General features: G+C 36.8%; 1 protein-coding gene across 1 annotated transcript in view; it reads right to left on the reverse strand.

Annotated features, from left to right (window-relative positions):
• Window positions 1–218: 218 nt before the first annotated feature.
• The window catches only part of KIF5B (kinesin family member 5B), a 48,346-nt gene continuing 30,916 nt past the window's right edge, over window positions 219–17,648 (reverse strand). The window contains exons 16-26 of the mRNA XM_054437152.2: window positions 14,078–14,266; window positions 13,367–13,484; window positions 12,429–12,490; window positions 12,225–12,334; window positions 11,063–11,164; window positions 9,716–9,776; window positions 9,530–9,601; window positions 9,259–9,363; window positions 8,350–8,566; window positions 6,748–6,898; window positions 219–2,725 (exon numbers count right to left, since the gene is read on the reverse strand). Coding sequence (XP_054293127.1) covers window positions 6,768–6,898; window positions 8,350–8,566; window positions 9,259–9,363; window positions 9,530–9,601; window positions 9,716–9,776; window positions 11,063–11,164; window positions 12,225–12,334; window positions 12,429–12,490; window positions 13,367–13,484; window positions 14,078–14,266 — 1,167 coding nt within the window. The 3' untranslated portion in view covers window positions 219–2,725; window positions 6,748–6,767. The remainder of the gene's footprint in view (window positions 2,726–6,747; window positions 6,899–8,349; window positions 8,567–9,258; window positions 9,364–9,529; window positions 9,602–9,715; window positions 9,777–11,062; window positions 11,165–12,224; window positions 12,335–12,428; window positions 12,491–13,366; window positions 13,485–14,077; window positions 14,267–17,648) is intronic.

The raw sequence follows: 17,648 nt of genomic DNA on the forward strand, positions 1-17,648 counted from the left end.
AAAAAAAAAAAAAAAAGTTTTATATGTGAGACTGGTCATTCATTTCTAGCTCTTTAGCCTACACATTTAATATCTGCTGTCCAAAAGGCTGCAAGACATTAGGAAACAAAATATACATAAATATAATGACATATCAGTCACTATTCTGTCAAGACAGAAGGCCTGAACTCAGTCATGTAAAATCAACCTAACACTTAAGTTTTAAGAAAGTCATTACATTTCAAAAAATTTTCCTCTTTATTTAAACATAAAACACATTTACAGCATGCAAGTTAACTTAAAATTAAACGGTGTCTTCCCAAACCAAGTATTTGTGAATGTATCTTCAAGCACTGAAAATAAACTAACATATTCCACAGGTAGACTCAGACTCTCTTCTGTCACCTCATGTCAAATGGAGTTAAGCACAAACTGAGAGTTATGCACAGTAGTTTTCTTAAGTTAGGCAAATAACTTAATTAATCGCCATGAATAAATATTCTCTTTATTTCATTGAGTTTCTCTTCTGAACCATCTATCAATGCCATTCAGAGGAACGTTAATATATCCAGTCAAAAAGACACTGCAAATTGAAATGTGTCAATATCCTAGATGATCAGAAATTTTCAATTTTTAAGAGTAAGTGCTGTGTTTAATGACCTACCATAGCAAAAAGTAGTTCACTGAAAACAAATTTATGAAATTCTTGGTACACTTTATGAAAGTCTGAAATTATAAATAGAAAAGAACCATCAAGATACTTTTTAAAAACCTAACAATGTATATTCTGAACCACATGCTAATTAAAATTCGTTGTTCGTTACACAGCACCAATACCCATGATACATCTTACAAGAACAAAACTAACATATTCGGAAACAAGAGAAAAAAAAATTCTGCTTCATTTACGAATGTTGCCAAAGGAGGCAAGTTTTCAACTGAAAACAAAACATAAAGGTCTATGTGAACGCAGCCAAATGTTTCTCCATTTAGAAAATGATCCATAAAGAGGTGGCAGCACTTTTTTTGCATGTTAACTATATTACTTATATCTGGCTGCACCAACATTTCATCTCAATTTTTGGAGTGTTTCTTCTGATCAATCCTAAAAGCAACACAATCATTTTAGAGGTTGCAGACTACAACAGCAAAGATTTTTGACTATTAAAAAAATAAATAAATAAATTTATATTTTAAATCAAAATTATTACAAAAGTGGAAATTACAATAGTTAAGGAAATAGAAAAATAAGCCAATTATGATCTGAGTCTTCTGACTATGGCTCCAAATTTAATACAAATATCTGTGTATAAAACTTTTGCAAAAAGTTAATTCTGCCAGCAAGATCCTAACACAGAACTTTCCAAGTTTCTCTGCTAACCTTAAACCCCCATTCTCTGTGAATTTCTGCTAACACAGGTGCAGTCACCGCCCCCCTACCACTGATGAAGCAAATAGTGAAATCTCTTTCCCTATTACTTTTATAGTTTCCTAAAATAAGCTGTTGACTTAATCATCTGAGGAAAAAGTGGCAAAAATACGTATACACTTAGTACTGATTACAAAATTATCGGCTATGGCCAAGAAAATAATTTATCTAATGATTATTAGTGACTTGCAAACAATTTACTATTTCTAGACTAAACAAGAAATAAATTAGTGTACAAATTAGTGTAGCAGGTTAAAAACACCTCAGGGATTTCAGACCAAAATTGACCTATATGTATTTTTAATTCATCATATATCTGTCCTGTTTCTTCATTTTTCTCAATTTCCACATGCTATAAATTTAGGTCAGCCAATAAAGTACTAACCATATAAAATTATGTTTAATCCTATAATATCTTAATTCATTTTACTAATATTAAAGATGACAAATTATTACCTGTCCAATACTTAACATTAGCTAGCAGGCTCACCAGAACAAAGCAGAGTATTTTCATTCCATCAAGACTTGTTGAGTACAGAATCAGGAAAAAGAGAAATATAATTCCTTTTCCAAACTCTCTTAAACTAAGATCTGCTTTTGATACTTTAAAATATTTCTATTCAAAATAACTCGGCAACAGGCATTTCATGAGATAACAAGTAGCCTTGCTCAGTCTCAAATGCCTAGTTAGGCATTTGTAAGGTTTCAGTGCTCAAACAGTAGTTTTCAGGAGCAAACTTCAGAAACAATACAAGTAATTTTAACCCTGATAATATCATTTCAAGGGATTTTAAAATACAGTACTGACTGGATATATTTTATGGGCATGTAGTGTTGTTAAGTGGTAAAATTTAAAGACATTTAACCTAAATGTTCCATTTTATCTTAAGAAAAAAAAAAAAGGAAGACGTTTTAATAGGAAAAGAAAAACAAGAAGCAGTAGCAGCTAGGTAATTTAAACTGAGATTAAAAAATAAACATACACAAAAAATACAAAAAGTACAGTCCTATAAGGTACAGTTAGCTTGGCACAGTAAAGGCTAAATTTAAGACACGATAGACAAACTGTGTAATAAATAGGGCCACAGTTGTAAACTGTCCTTTTTCCCTCCTAAGATGCCAAAATTGCACTCTAGTTGTGTTGGGAAGCAGCAGAGTTTACAAGAAGAGTAGGTAGGAAACAGCTGTACAGGCCAGGTATAATTTATACATTTTTTAAAAAGTTATAATTCTACAATCCCAAGGGAGTAGAGGTTATAGTCATTGAATGACTGCTTGATACCATGTCCTCTTCATACTTCTATTACTTTTTAACACCTAAAAATGGGAGAAAGCATAGAGTAAATATGTTTAGTTTTACAAAATTGGTGTTTGAGATAATCATGAAGAATAAAACAAGAAAATGAAATATGCCAACAGTTTATAAACATTTTAGCCAACATTCTGTGGCTACTTTCCCCAAAATTAGAAGGATGGCAATATTAAATGATTTGGTTTCCTTTTATATACCGCCTAAGTAGAACTGTTTAGAAGCAGTAATGTTTAAAGGGAGGTCACCCCTCCCTTTGTTTTTATTCTCCCAAATAAGGCTATGGGTAAGCTGATTTATGAATTATATTTGTTTAAAAAAGAAAAAGACGGCTCATCTTTTAACCAGCAGACAGTGGTCAGTGACATTCTTAAACCAAGGAACACTAACCAGCAACTACTAGTTATATACATAGAAGCTTTAAAAAAAAAAGAAGGGGAGAGGAATAGGGATAAACAAGAGGTATATACAGTGGGAAAAGTAACAGTGAAATAAATAATTCTAGTAGTATTAAACATCTTTGTATTAAACTGCCTACTTACCTATGCATTTAGAAAAACAACCTATTTAAAGTACTATGCAAGGCAGAAGACTAGCCATGTAAAACTGGGAACTAAAAGTATCAGTATTATAAATGTCATCCTTTCCAAAAATAAACACAGTGACTTGAAATGTTTTTCTTAACATTAAAAAAATTTCTCACCGGGCACAGTGGCTCACGCCTGTGATCTGAGCACTTTGGGAGGCTGAGGGGGGCAGATCACCTGAGGTCAGGAGTTCAATACCAACCTGGCCAACATGGCAAAACTCCGTCTCTAGTAAAAAATACAAAAAACTTAGGCGGGCATGGCAGTGGGCGCCTGTAATCCCAGCTACTCGGGAGGGTGAGGCAGGGAGAACTGCTGGAACCCGGGAAGCAAAGGTTGCAGTGAGCCGAGATCCTGCCACTGCACTCCAGTGCAAATTATTTAACATTTAAACAATTTATCACTTAAGTGAATCATATACTCCCCAATCATGGTTAAAGATAGATTACAAGAGTTTGAAAACTAAGAACCACTATCTTTGGACCAGCATCGAAACAAACCTGTAAATAATTAGATTTTTACATCATAACTTTCAAGTCTTGAAAACCTAGTTTGGCTGGGTTAGCTATCTCCCTTATGTGCTAACCTGGTGTCACTATACTGCGATCAGCAATAGTTAACAAAAGTATGGTCTGTCCTCTCTCTATAATGAGGTAAGTTTAAAGTTGACATATGAATTTTAATGTGAGGACAATATCCAAAAAAGGATAACCTTTCTATCTATGCTTTGAAAATCCCCTTGCCCAGCTCCCACTTCCAGAAAGGTAGGAAAAGGCTTCCATCTACTGAATACTGTGTGCCCGGTAACATCTTAACTCATGTAACTTTTTATTTTTTATTTATTTATTTATTTATTTATTTATTTATTTAATTTTTTGAGACAGAGTTTTGCTCTTATTGCCCAGGCTGGAGTGCAATGCCACGATCTTGGATCGTCGCAAACTCCGCCTCCCGGGTTCAAGCAATTCTCCTGCCGCAGCCTCCCAAGTAGCTGGGATTACAGGCATGAGCCACCACGCCCTGCTACTTTTGTATTTTTAGTAGAGGCAGGGTTTCTCCGTGTTGGTCAGGCTTGTCTCGAACTCCTGACCTCAGGTGACCCACCCACCTCGGCCTCCCAACTGCTGGGATTACAGGTGTGAGCCACCGCTCCCAGCCAACTCATGTAATTCTTAAGAATGACTTCCATTTTACTAATAAAACAGTTATTAGTCCAAAGGGGAAAAACACAGGAGTTATCTCTAATTATCAGGAAAACCAGCTATTGTATGTCTACTGATATTAAATACATATTACCTATGACATAACTTTGTCAAAAATGTTTATGCTGAGTCTAATCAATGCTTTTGCATAGAAATAGAGGGAGAGAGAACAAGGTGACTGCACATAAAAACAATCAGACATAACACACAGGTGTTATACCCTCAAGATAACTGGGCCTACTCAGTAAGTCAATATCACTAAAGAGGGTGCTCATTCAAGATCAGAAGAGATTTAAGGGATAAAACTAAATGCAAACAGCAGTTCTGAATTGTACTCTGGTTCAGACAAATCAGCTGTACAGGATAGTAAAAAAAAAAAAATTGGAAAAATCTGAATATGGAATGGTATTAAATAATATTAAAAATATAATCTTACTGGGGGTGATAATATTGTGGCTATGTAGAAAAATGTTTTAGAGATTCATTAAATAGTTAAGCAATAAATCCGTAATTTTTATGAAGTACTGTAAAACAAGTCAGAATGAGAAAGAAACTATTAAAAAGTATATCTGCTCAAGTTCATAAAAGTAGTCAGGATTCCAACTTGGATGGAACTCTATAGTCCATGTTCTTTTCACTCTACCACTGTTTTAAATCCTACGTTGTGTGAACAAAATGTTTAAAATTGCTAGAAATGTGAATCCTTCAGAATATTTCTTAATTCTCTACTCAATTTAGAGCCAGTATTATGCAAAATGTCAAAGTATAAACAAGCAACATTAAAATAAACTAGCTTTAGTATTTGTCAGAAACAGCTAGTCATTTCATAATTATCTAGTATTTTTTATTTCCAAAGCATATACACACATCAGGGACTTCCTGAAGAGTTAGTTACAATCAGAGTTGCTGCTATATGATGAATTATTAGGCAACCACTAACCAATCACGTTGTAGAAGAAAGTGTTCCAAATATATTGCTAAGTTTAAAAAGCAGGCTACAAAATACAAAATTAGCCGGGTGTGGTGGCGCACGCCTGTAATCCCAGCTACTTGGGAGGCTGAGGCAAGAGAATCGCTTGAACCCGGGAAGCGGAGGTTGCGGTGAGCCAAGATCACACCATTGCACGTCAGCCTGGGCAACAAGAACGAGGCTCCGTCTCGGAGTGGGGCAGGGGGGTGTGGGGTTTGTGGGGGCGGGGGGCTGGAAAAAAAAGCAGGCTCCAAAGCAGCATATGTAGTAGAATAAGTGGAGTCTATTAGAATAGTTATCAACAGTTTAAACTTTTAAATTTAAAAACTAATACAGAAAGCTCCAGAAAGAGAGATACAGTATATTGTGTAGTATCTCTAGATTTCTTTTTCTAATTTGTGACTGTTTTATGCCCTACAAAGAACCGATATTACTTATATAATTATAAATAAAACTCAGAAATCTGTTAGTAAGCTGGGCTCATATGCAATTTAGTGCAGTCTTTCTAGAAACCAATATGTTAATATGTAGCAAGAGCCTTAAAAATGTTCATATTTCCTTGTAATTGCATTTCTGGGAACCTTCTGGAAATAATCTCTAACAGATTAGGGAATACAAGATGTTTCAGGCTGGGCGCGGTGGCTCACGCCTGTAATTCCAGCACTTTGGGAGGCCAAGGCGGGCAGATCACCTGAAGTCAGTTTGAGACCAGCCTGGCCAACATGTAAAACCCCTCGTCTCTACTAAAAACACAAAAATTAGCCAGGCATGGTGGCGGGCGCCTGTAATCCCAGCTATTTGGGCACCTGTAATCCCAGCTATTTGGGAGGCTGAGGCAGGGGGATCGCTTGAACCCAGGAGCCAGAGGTTGCAGTGAGCTGAGATCACACCATTGCACTCCAGGCTAGGCGACAAGAGTGAGATTCCATCTCAAAAAGAAAAAGAAAAAAAAAAAAGATGTTTCAAATTTCATATATAAAAATTTTGGTTTTTGAAAATTTCAATTATGGAAAAAATTAATATAATTACATGTCTAGCAAAAAGGAAAGGAATGTTTATAAACCATGGTACATCCATTAGACAGAGTATCAAAAGCTATTACAAATGGTCCAATGCTAGATTTCAAAACAATTAAGACCACAAATTCGAATATATAGTATGATCTAAACTACACAAAAAGATCAAGCTAAATTACTTTTTTAAAATCAAAAAACCTATTTAACAACCAATTTTCCACAAACAGATATGAAAGCCAGATATAAATAACAAACCTGTGGGTATGTATAAACGATTACACTTGTTTGCCTCCTCCACCTCGCACTGCCACTGGCTGGCTGTTCTGAACAAATGCACCTCCTCCACGAATTGCACTTGGGTGAGTTGGAGAAGCTGCTGGATGTTGCCCGGGACGAATAGGTTTAGCTAATATGAAAAATAAAGACAGACTTTAGAATAAAGTTTAAGATATGACTGCAATGACTGTTAAGGTTTCTTCTCTTATTCACAACAAATTCCCAAATGTTTTGTTTTTCTTTGCCTTTTTGTTTCTCCATCACTTTTTCTTTTCTGTAGCATCCTTTTCTCTAGGACCTATACAATCTTAGCCTTTAAAAATCTTCCTGGCCAGGCGTAGTGGCTCATGCCTGTGTAATCCCAGCACTTTGAGAGCCTGAGGTGGATGGATCATTTGGGTCCAGGAATTCAAGACCAGACTGGGCAATAAGGCAAAACCCTGTCTCTACAGAATATAAAAAAATTAGCTGGGTGTGGTGGTGTGCACCTGTAGTACCGGCTACTTGGAAGGCTGAGGTGGGAGGATCACATGAACTTGGGAGGTTGGGGCTGCAGTGAGCCTAATTGCACCACTACAGTCTAGCATGGGTGACAAGCGAGACCCTGTGTCATAAAAAAAAAAAAAAAAAAAAAAAAAACGGCTGGGCGCAGTGGCTCACGCCTGTAATCCCAGCACTTTGGGAGGCCGAGGCAGGTGGATCATCTGAGGTCAGGAGTTCGAGACCAGCCTGACCAACAAGGAGAAACCCTGTCTCTACTGAAAATACAAAATTAGCTGGGCATGGTGGCTTGCACCTGCAATCCCAGCTACTAGGGAGGCTGAGGCAGAAGAATCGCTTGAACCCAGGAGGCAGAGGTTGCAGTGAGCCGAGATCACGCCATTGCACTCCAGCCTGTGCAACAAGAGTGAAACTCCGTCTCAAAAAACAAACAAAAAAAACAAAATAAAAAACAACAAAAAAACACTTCCTGCACCGTTTTGTTGTTGTTTTTTTTTTTGAGATGGAATCTCGCTCGTCACCCAGGCCAGAGTGCAATGGTGCAATCTTGGCTCATTGCAATGTCCACTTCCCAGGTTCCAGCGATTCTCCTGCCTCAGCCTCCCAAGTTGCTGGGTTACAGGCGTTCACCACCATGCCTGGCTAATTTTTTTGTATTTAGTAGAGACAGGGTTTCACCATGTTAGGCTGGTCTCGAACTTCTGACTTCAGGTGATCCACCCGCCTCGACCTCCCAAAGTGTTGGGATTACAGGCGTGAGCCGCTGCGCCTGGCCACCAATGATTATTCTTAAACATTAAATCATTGCTGATGGCTTATTTTCTTGCAATTCTCTTAGCTTTAATAATATTGCTGTATATAGTTTCTCCATTCCATGACCATTCTTGCTTGCTTCTCTAGTTCTCATTTATCTTCTTGTTCTGCTAATGTGGTTATTCCTCTTTCCCAACAGTGCCACTCTGCTAAGTTAGAAAATAGACACAGAGGCACCATGACAACACAAAATTTGGACTATGTTTTCCACTAAATGAAAGCATTCAAACTGAGCAAGGTTTAAAGGTTTTAATGTGTTCTACTAACCAATCTGTGCAGAATGCCCTCTTCTGGCCATATTCTTTGACCTGACTGCTTCCTTTATGCGATCTACTTCTTGCTGATAGCGTTTGCGATCACGAGATGCATTTTCTTTAGCTTCTTTCAGTGCTGATTCCAAAGCTTTCACTCTCTCAGCTGTAGCTCGAAGTCGCTTTTCCAACTTAGGAAGTTCACAGCGGAGATCTGCATTATCACGTACCAACTAAACGTACACAAAGAAAACAAGGATTCCAGATTTAACAGAATGATTTGAAAAAGTATGAGCATTTCATAATTGCTCTTTAGAAAAGTAAAACTGCATTTTATATTGTTTCCCATTTATCTAATTTAGGCAGAAACATGCAAGGAATACATCCATCTCTACATAGCATACACACATCTATTTATTCACAAAGGTATAGTTTCCTTTAATTTTTTAGGGGGAGAATTGTTCTTTCCCTCTACTAGGCAAAGACAATAAATTACAAGATAGTGCTATGTTTCTTCAGTAAGACAACTAATCTGGTTAAATGAAAACTGTGTCATTATGTTTGATACACTGGGTAAATATTAGGTATAAAAAGACCACTCTCCCCAAAAGACTTTGCAGTATTTTAACTGCAGTCTTGTGTAGTAGAGATTTCAAAATTACCATGAATAAATTATGAAAATGCAGTCTTAAAATCCTAAAGAGAAAATGAGAATACATGTTTTCACTGCCTCTTTTGATAATAAGGTTGTTAAAAATATTAACTCCTCTAAAAGTTACTTGTGGTTTCTTTATATAATTTCTGATAAAATGGCTCAGGGTATAAAAATTCCTGAGGACTCTGAAAGATTGAAATACTCACTTGCCAATCCTCAATTTTTGATTTTTGCTATCTTGCAGCTACCAGAAAATATACTCTTTAGTACCTGTTTGTGCACTTTAGTGAGCTGTTCAAGATTATTTTCAAGAAAGGAGATTTTTTGCTTCTGAGCAGCGCTGCCTCCCGTATCATCAGAATCAATCTCGGCACTCTGAGAAAAGAAGGTAAGTATTACAAAAAAATTAAACAAATAAGAAAAAACTAAGCTTAACTATACAAAAATTGACGTGACTATAAAGTTATTTCACTTTGAATACAAACAATTACCTAGAAGTAAGCACCATTTATGCAAACGCCCACCTCGGCAGTTACATTACCTTTTTAACTCTTGTAGCCAGGTCCTGAACAAAGAGTTTGCGCAGGTTGTGTAAAGTCTGAAGTTCTTTTGCCTTGGATTAAGAACAGCGATATTTTTGGAGCTCAGACTTTAAATTTAGAATAATCATGGTAGAAAAAACCCACAGAATATTCCCCAATCCTGTTTATTTTCATCTTTTTCTTACCACTGTCTCTTCCAAACCCTTCAAGTCTTGTCTTGCTTGTTCTCGTCTATCCTGCATAACCCTAACAGTAGAAGAACAAACATATTTTCAAATTTTATTCTGTAAAATTGTACTTAGCATGAGAGTTGAATAAAATATTTTGTATCTGAAAGGATAAATTCTTAAACTTAAATAAATACAAGGTGCCTATTTTAAACAATTTATCCATGCTGTCTTTCAAAAAAAAAATTTTTTTTTTTTTTTTTTGACACAGAGTTTCTGTCCCAAACACTGCTCACTGCAACCTCGACCTCCTGGGCTCAAGTGATCCTCCTCACCTCGTCTCCCAAATAGCTGGGACTACAGGCATGTACAATCAGGCCTGTCTAAAAAAATTTTTGTAGAGACGGGGTCTCACTATATTGCCTAGGCTGATTCTCAAACACTAGGCTCAACTGATTCTCCTGCCTTGGCCTCCCAAAGTGCTGAGATTATGGGTGTGAGCCACTGCAGCTTCGCAATTTCAAAAAATTTTCATATGCCTTCTAAAACAACAGTCTATTGTTATACATTCCATATACAGCAATGGAAGAGATGAAATAAAATGTGGCAGAATTCAAAGAATAAGGAATGGTTCTATAATTTATATTTTAAAATATGCCACATGTATTATACTGCTATTTATTCAAAATGATACTATAGATTATAAACTGTTTAAGACTAAAATATTTTACAAGTATTCTAAACAAAATTACAGCTGCAAGTTAGCAGAATCTTCATAAAATCCACTCTGAACTGGTCCTGATGTTCTAACTATCCTAACAATATCAGTTGATTTGCAAATTGTCTCACAAACTCAAGGTATGTGAAAAATTTTAAGCATGCATTTTCTACCTGCTAAGATTCTAGAAAACTGAGTTTTGAGAAAATGAGAAAAGGTAAACCATGGAAACCTCTGTTCAAAATGGCAAGGCTAAAAACCACAATGCTCTTTTATGCAACAGAAAATTTAACAAAAACTCAGTTTTTGTGTTAGATCTTAAAATCTTCCAAGTTACTTAATACATTGTTTTAGGTTCATTTTTATGCTGGATCCTGAAGTAATATGGAGATAAAGAAACAGCAAGCAGACTGATAAACAGAAATCTTAATCTTAACCACAATGAAATATAAGACCTGCTTTCACTAAAATACAAGTATATATTCCAAGTATTTAGATGTAAATCAAACCAACTCAGTGGATTTAAGAAAAAATCCTTTAGCCCATACAAAGTAAACTATGTATCCACTGGCTATATCCAAAGGTAATGCCTATAATCCTCTAATTTAGCTTTTATTTTTAAACCTTAATTAAAAACAATTACTCACGTAAGTTCATGTAGTTTTCTGCTCTTTTCCTGATCTGTGGCTTTCAACTTCTCATGTTCTACTCTTAGACGTTCCTGCTCTAACATCATTTTCTGGTTTTGGCTGACAAAAGAAAAAAAAAATTAACACAGTATCAATATCACAGTTTTCTCAATGTCATCATTAAAATTTCCAACCTTTTAAACTCTATAATCTCATCAAGGACTTTTCTGTTATCCTATCCCCCATGGAGGAAAAGAGGGAAGGGACCTGACTACTTGTGGACATATAAAATTTTTCGTATTTTGGTTTGAAATCATGATTTTATTCTCCTCTGTCTTTCATCTTCCTGAATCCTTATGCCTACTTCCATCAGGTATTCATAGTAAGACCTATGCCCCAAACCTCATCATTATTTTGTTGTGTTATTCTCTTCTTGGTTCCTACTCAAATTGTTGCAAACCCTGACTTCCATGTATGTGCACATGGTTATGGAGGCACGGAAATTGCTTCTAGATAAACTAAGATGACAACTTAAAAAAAAAAAAAAACCTTTGAAAATCCACAGAATTTCCAGAAAAGTTTTTCCCAGTTAAGAATTTTGAGTCAGGGTCTCACTCTGTTGCCCAGGCTGTAGTACAATCACAGCTCACTTCAGCCTCAGACTCCAACACTCAAGCAATCCTCATGCCACAGCCTCCTGGGTCACTGGGACTACAGGCATGTGCTACCAAGCTCAGCTAATTTAAAACATTATTTTTTGTAGAGATGGAGTCTCACTATGTTGCCCAGGCTGGTCTTGAACTCCTGGCCTCTAGTGATCCTCCTGCCCCAGCCTCCCAAAGCACTGGGGTCACAGGCCATCAGCCCCTGCACCCAGCCAAGAATTTTTTTTAAAAAGGAAATTAAATAAAGGATTTGGAGGAGACTGTGGTATACAATAATGGACTTAGGTTGGGGATTTTTTTCTTTTACTGAATAATTTAGATCAAAAGACCTAAAAAAAGCCTCAAAAATTTCACCTGGAATTTACAAGTTTTACTCATAAATGAGAAAATTCTTTAATTTTCCAAGATAAAAATGTAATTTTGATGAAAACTACAGGTTTCTAGTAAGAATATATACCATGTCCATCAGTAACCAATTCTTTCCTCCTATCTAACTAGAGAAGTATAATACTTACTCTTGAAGATCAGTAATAAGTTTTTCTTTTGCTTCTACTTCATCTCTCAAACTACTGATCTGTTTTTGATGAGTTTCTCTGTGGCTTTGGATCTGCTGTTCAACAGCTTGCTAAAATTTTGAGGGGGAAAAGGATGTTAAAGTCAGACTAATCAAAATTAATACTGATGTATTAAAGCCGTTAGAAATGTGACATCAAACTTGCCTTAACTTCATTTGCAGTCTGAACCTTATTTAAGTGCTCCTTTTCCATTTCATGGACTTTCTCTGTTTGAATAGAGAGAAAATAGAAGAGTGAAATAAGCCTTTAAAGGTTCCTCATATAAACCAAGGAGCAAATGGATTTTACAATAAGCATTTTCCTTAGCAATATTCAACTTCAAATTACTCAAATGTCACCTGCTCTCCAAGTTCAATGACATGTAGACTAGTACACAAGTTACATCCATTGTGTTGGTATTATGTATTCCTTTATGGTTTTTTTTTTTTTTTTTGCCTAATCCAGAACAGATTAGTTAAGGGAATGGTAAAGAAATGAGATAACTCCTAAGTCCCCTATGTTAAGACACACACACCCACACCCCCTCCCCCCCACACACACACCCCACATACCCCCCTCCGCTTCGTAACTGTGGGAAATCCCCAGATTGGCTATTTCCATATTCAAACAAAATCTTAAAAAAAAAAAACAATGTTTTGACAGGCACAGTGGCTCATGCCTGTAATCCCAGCACTTTGGGAGGCCAACGCGGGCAGATCACGAGGTCAGGAGATCGAGACCATCCTGGGTAACATGGTGAAGCCCCGTCTCTACAAAAAATGTAAAAAATTAGCCGGGCGTGGTGGCATGCGCCTGTGGTCCCAGCTACCAGGGAGGCTGCGGCAGGAAAATCACTGGAACCCAGGAGGTGGAGGTTGCAGTGAGTCAAGATAGTGCCACTGCACTCCAGCCTGGGCAACAGAGTGAAGACTCCGTCTCAAAACCAAAAAAAAATCTTTCAAAGCAACATTAATATGTATGATTTGTTTACCATTCCAAGTCAGCCATATGCCTACTATTTCTTTCAGTGTGAATATTAAGTTTACTACAATTATACTAAAATAAGAACACAGATGTAACTCATAAACAGTTGGAAGCTATACCTTGTGCTCGAAGCTGGACTAGTTCTTCACTGAGGGAATCGACAGATTCCTCCAGCTGTCTTTTCTTTTGTTCCACATTTTGAAGGTATTCAGTCAATGACTTGATTTTGGCTTCATGCTTTTGGAAAAAATATACTGATATGAAGTGGAAAACATATCTCATGCATACACTTTAAGAATATTTGACAGTAAACATTTTATTATCGATATATGATAAATTTGGGAATATTTAAAACTAAAATGTTCAGGAGCCAATTTTGAAATGTTAAAGAATGTAATCAATTAATTCAATGGTGATCATAACTTGCAAACAAAGGCACTGAAGACTCAAATATGAAATACTAATTTTACAGATACCGCCATCTAACGTTACCATCTTCCCTCCTTGTGAAATTCCAATAGTGGTGAATGGCCCCATTCATTCAGCTGCCAAGCCAGGAAACTGGTTCCCTGCAGTTTTGCCCACCCTGGAATTCTGGAGTCTTTTAACAAGTTACCACCAGTCACATCTTTCTGGTAAATTTCTATACATAACCCATATTTATGTTAGGCAAATGTAACTCAGTTAAATCATTCAAATTTATTGCAGCTAGACTAGGAAAAAAACAACTAAATTTCACCTATAGACACATTTTTCTGAAAACTTGTATAATAAATAAAATTTCTATGTGGCTGTTTCAAAAAATGAATAAACTTTGTTCTATAACATACCTGAGAGATACGAAGCTGACATGCTGCTAACTCCTTTTCGTTTTCTTCCATTTTTTTGTTGCTCTCAGTTTGTGTGCTTTCTAACTGCTTGCAACGTTTCACCATGGTTTTTACTTCTGACTTCATTTTGCTAATGTAGAGTCTTGCAACAGTGAACTCTTCATCTATCATGCCAGTTCCCTCAGGCTGCTGTGAGGAAAAAGTAAAATAAAAAGTTAAAGCCAAAAATGTTCAATGTGTGTTTTCCCAATTAGGCTATAAAATCTTTTTATAAAATATATTTTAGTATTACTCAATATTCATACAAAGTCTGGATCTTATTTTTTTTCTTTTATTACTGTTTTCAACGAAAGGTAAATAAATACAGCTTACTTTTTGCCTTCCTTTTTTTAAAAACTGGAAATAATGTTAATACATGCCAACAAGAAAAATAAATAAATGTAAACCTAAAGAAAACACAAAAATACAACCAAACTAATAAATTCTGCCTCTTTCAATTTTTTCACTTCCTCTTTACAGGACCTCTTCAGTAAATTCATTGTTAATCATGTACACATTCAGCTTAAAATTTAACAAGAGGATGTTTAAGTGCCAGGGAAAGGATGAACTTTAAGCTCAACCAGAAGGAATTGTGGTCACTGTATATTCCTTAACTTTCAGGAAGAAATAAAACTGTGCAGATGACATGATTGATAAAGTTTACATGTAAAGTCAAAAGACCCTGAATAGCTAGCACAACACTAAGGACAAACAAAGACTTGACACTATGCAACTTACTGTAAAGCTATAATAATCGAAACTGTACAGTGCTGGCAAAGAACAGATAAACAGGTTAACAGAACAGAATAAAGAGCCCAGGAATAAAACCCCAAAATACAGTCAACTGGTTTCTGACAAAGGTGCAAAGTCAATTTGATGGAGAGAGGACAGTCTCTCCAACTGGACATCCAGATGTGAAACAATGAATCCTGGTACAGACCTTACCCCTTTCAGGAAAATTAACTCCAAATGGATCATAGATCTAAAGGTAAATGCAAAACTAAAAAAAAACTTTTAACATAGGAGAAAATCTAGGTGATATTGGGTTTGGTGATAAGTTTTTAAATACAATACCAAAAACACAATCTATTAATGAAAAACTTGGTAAGTTAGACCTCATTAAAATTAAAAATTTTTAGCCTCAAAAAATGACGTTAAGAGAGTAAAAAAAAACAAGCCAGAAACTGAGAAATAATGCAAAACACTATCTGATAAAAGACTTATATCCAAAACATATGAAGAACTCTTAAAACTCAACAATAGGAGGCCAGGTACGGTGGCTCATGCCCGTAATCCCAGCACTTTGGGAGGCTGACGCGGGCGGATCACCTGAAGTCAGGAGTTCAAGACCAGCCTGGCCAATATGGTGAAACCCCATCGCTACTAAAAATACAAAAAATTAGCCAGGTGTGGTAGTGGGAGCCTGTAGTCCCAGCTACTCAGGAGGCTGAGGCAGGAGAATCGCTTGAACCCAGGAAGAGGTTGCAGTGAGCCGAGATCATGCCACTGCACTCCAACCTAGGCGACAGAGTGAGACTCAGCCTCAAAACAAAACAAAAAACAAAACAAAACTCAACAATAGGGCCAGGCGCAGTGGCTCACACCTGTAGTCCCAGCACTTTGGGAGGCTGAGGCGGGCGGACCACCTGTAGTCAGGAGTTTGAAACCAGCCTGGACAATATGGTGAAATCCCATCTCTACTAAAAATACAAAAATTAGCCAGGCGTGGTGGTACGCGCCTGTAGTCCCAGCTATTTGGGAGGCTGAGGCAGAAGAATCACTTGAACCCAGGAGGCGGAGGTTGTGTTGGGCCGAAATCACACCACTGCACTCCAGCCTGGGTGACAGAGCGAGACTCCATCTCAAAAAAAAAAAAAAAGAAAACCTCAACAATAAGAAAAAACACAACTGCAAATCAAAATGACAATAAAATAACACCATACATTAGTAAAATCCCAAGAAACTGACAAGAGCAAACACTGGCAATGATGTGGAACAGCAGACTCTTATGTCTGATAGGAATGCAAAATGTTTCCACCACTTTGGAAGACCATTTGGGAGTTCCTTACAAAGCTAACATAGTCATAACATACAACCTAGCACTTCTAGGTATTTTTACTCAACTGAATTGAAAACTTATGTCTACAGAATAACTTACACATGAATTATTATTATTATTATTATTATTATTATTATTATTTTTTGGAGACAGAGTCTCACTCTGTCACCCAGGAAGGAGTGCAGTGGTACCATCTTGGCTCACTGCAATCTCCACTTCCTGGGCTCAAGTGATTTCTCGTGCCTTAGCCTCCCGAATAGCTGGGACTATAGGCATGCACTACTATGCCTGGCTAGTTTTTTTATTTTTTGTAGAGATGGGACTTCACCACGTTGGCCAGGCTGGTCTCAAACTCCTGGCCTCAAGTGATCTGCCCGCCTCGGCCTCCCGAAGTGCTGGGATTACAGGCATGAGCCACCATGCTCAGCCTACACATGAATGTTTATAGCAGCTTTATTCATTAATTGCCAAAACTTCAAAGTAACCACATAGGTGAATGGATAAACAAACCGTGGTACATTCATATCATGGAATATAATTTAGTGATTTAAAAAAATGATCAAGCCATGAAAAGCCATGGAAGAATCTTAAATGCATACTGGTAAGTGAAAGAAGCTAGCTGAAAGGGCTACATATACATACTGTATGATTCCAACTATATAACATTTTGGAAACAGCAATACTATAGAGATAGTAAAACATCAGTGGTTGCCAGAAGTTCAAGAAGTAGAGGTGAATAGCAAAAACACTGGGAATTTGTTAGGGTGGCGTGGGAACTATTCTAAATACTGGACCTATAATATTATGCACTCCTTAAAATCCACAACTATAGAATACAGTGAGTAAAACAATCATTGTAAACTGTAACATAAAATTGTAAACTGTAACTTAATAACAACAACAGGCCAGGCGCAGTGGCTCATGCCTGTAATCCCAGCACTTTGGGAGGCCGAGGTGGGCAGATCAGGAGGTCAGGAGATCAAGACCATCCTGGCTAACAAGGTGAAACTCCATCTCTACTAAAAATACAAAAACAAAATTATCCAGGCATGGTGGCACACGCCTGTAATCCTAGCTACTCGGGAGGGAGGCTGAGGCGGGAGAATGGCGTGAACCCGGGAGGTGGAGCTTGCAGTGAGCCAAGATCGCACTATTGCACTCCAGCCTGGGAGACACAGCGAGATTCCATCTCAAAAAAAAAAAAAAAAAAAAAAAAAAAAAAAAAGTAGTGCTCTAACAGAGCTTATATGATGAGAGGAAAAGAATTACTTGTTAATGACAAAAATACTGAGGATCTTTTTTTTTATTTATTAGAATAGCTATTTGCAAAGATGACTTATTTTCAAAATGCTATGGTATAGTGGGGGAAAAAAATCTAGTAGTCATGGAACCTGGATTTCATCCCTCTGCCACTAAACATAAGCCATTTCCACTCTCTCTTTACACTTTTTAACTTAAATCATAATTATTTGA

This window comes from Pongo pygmaeus, chromosome 8 (genome assembly GCF_028885625.2).
Source record: "Pongo pygmaeus isolate AG05252 chromosome 8, NHGRI_mPonPyg2-v2.0_pri, whole genome shotgun sequence".
Taxonomy (NCBI): Eukaryota; Metazoa; Chordata; class Mammalia; order Primates; family Hominidae; genus Pongo; species Pongo pygmaeus.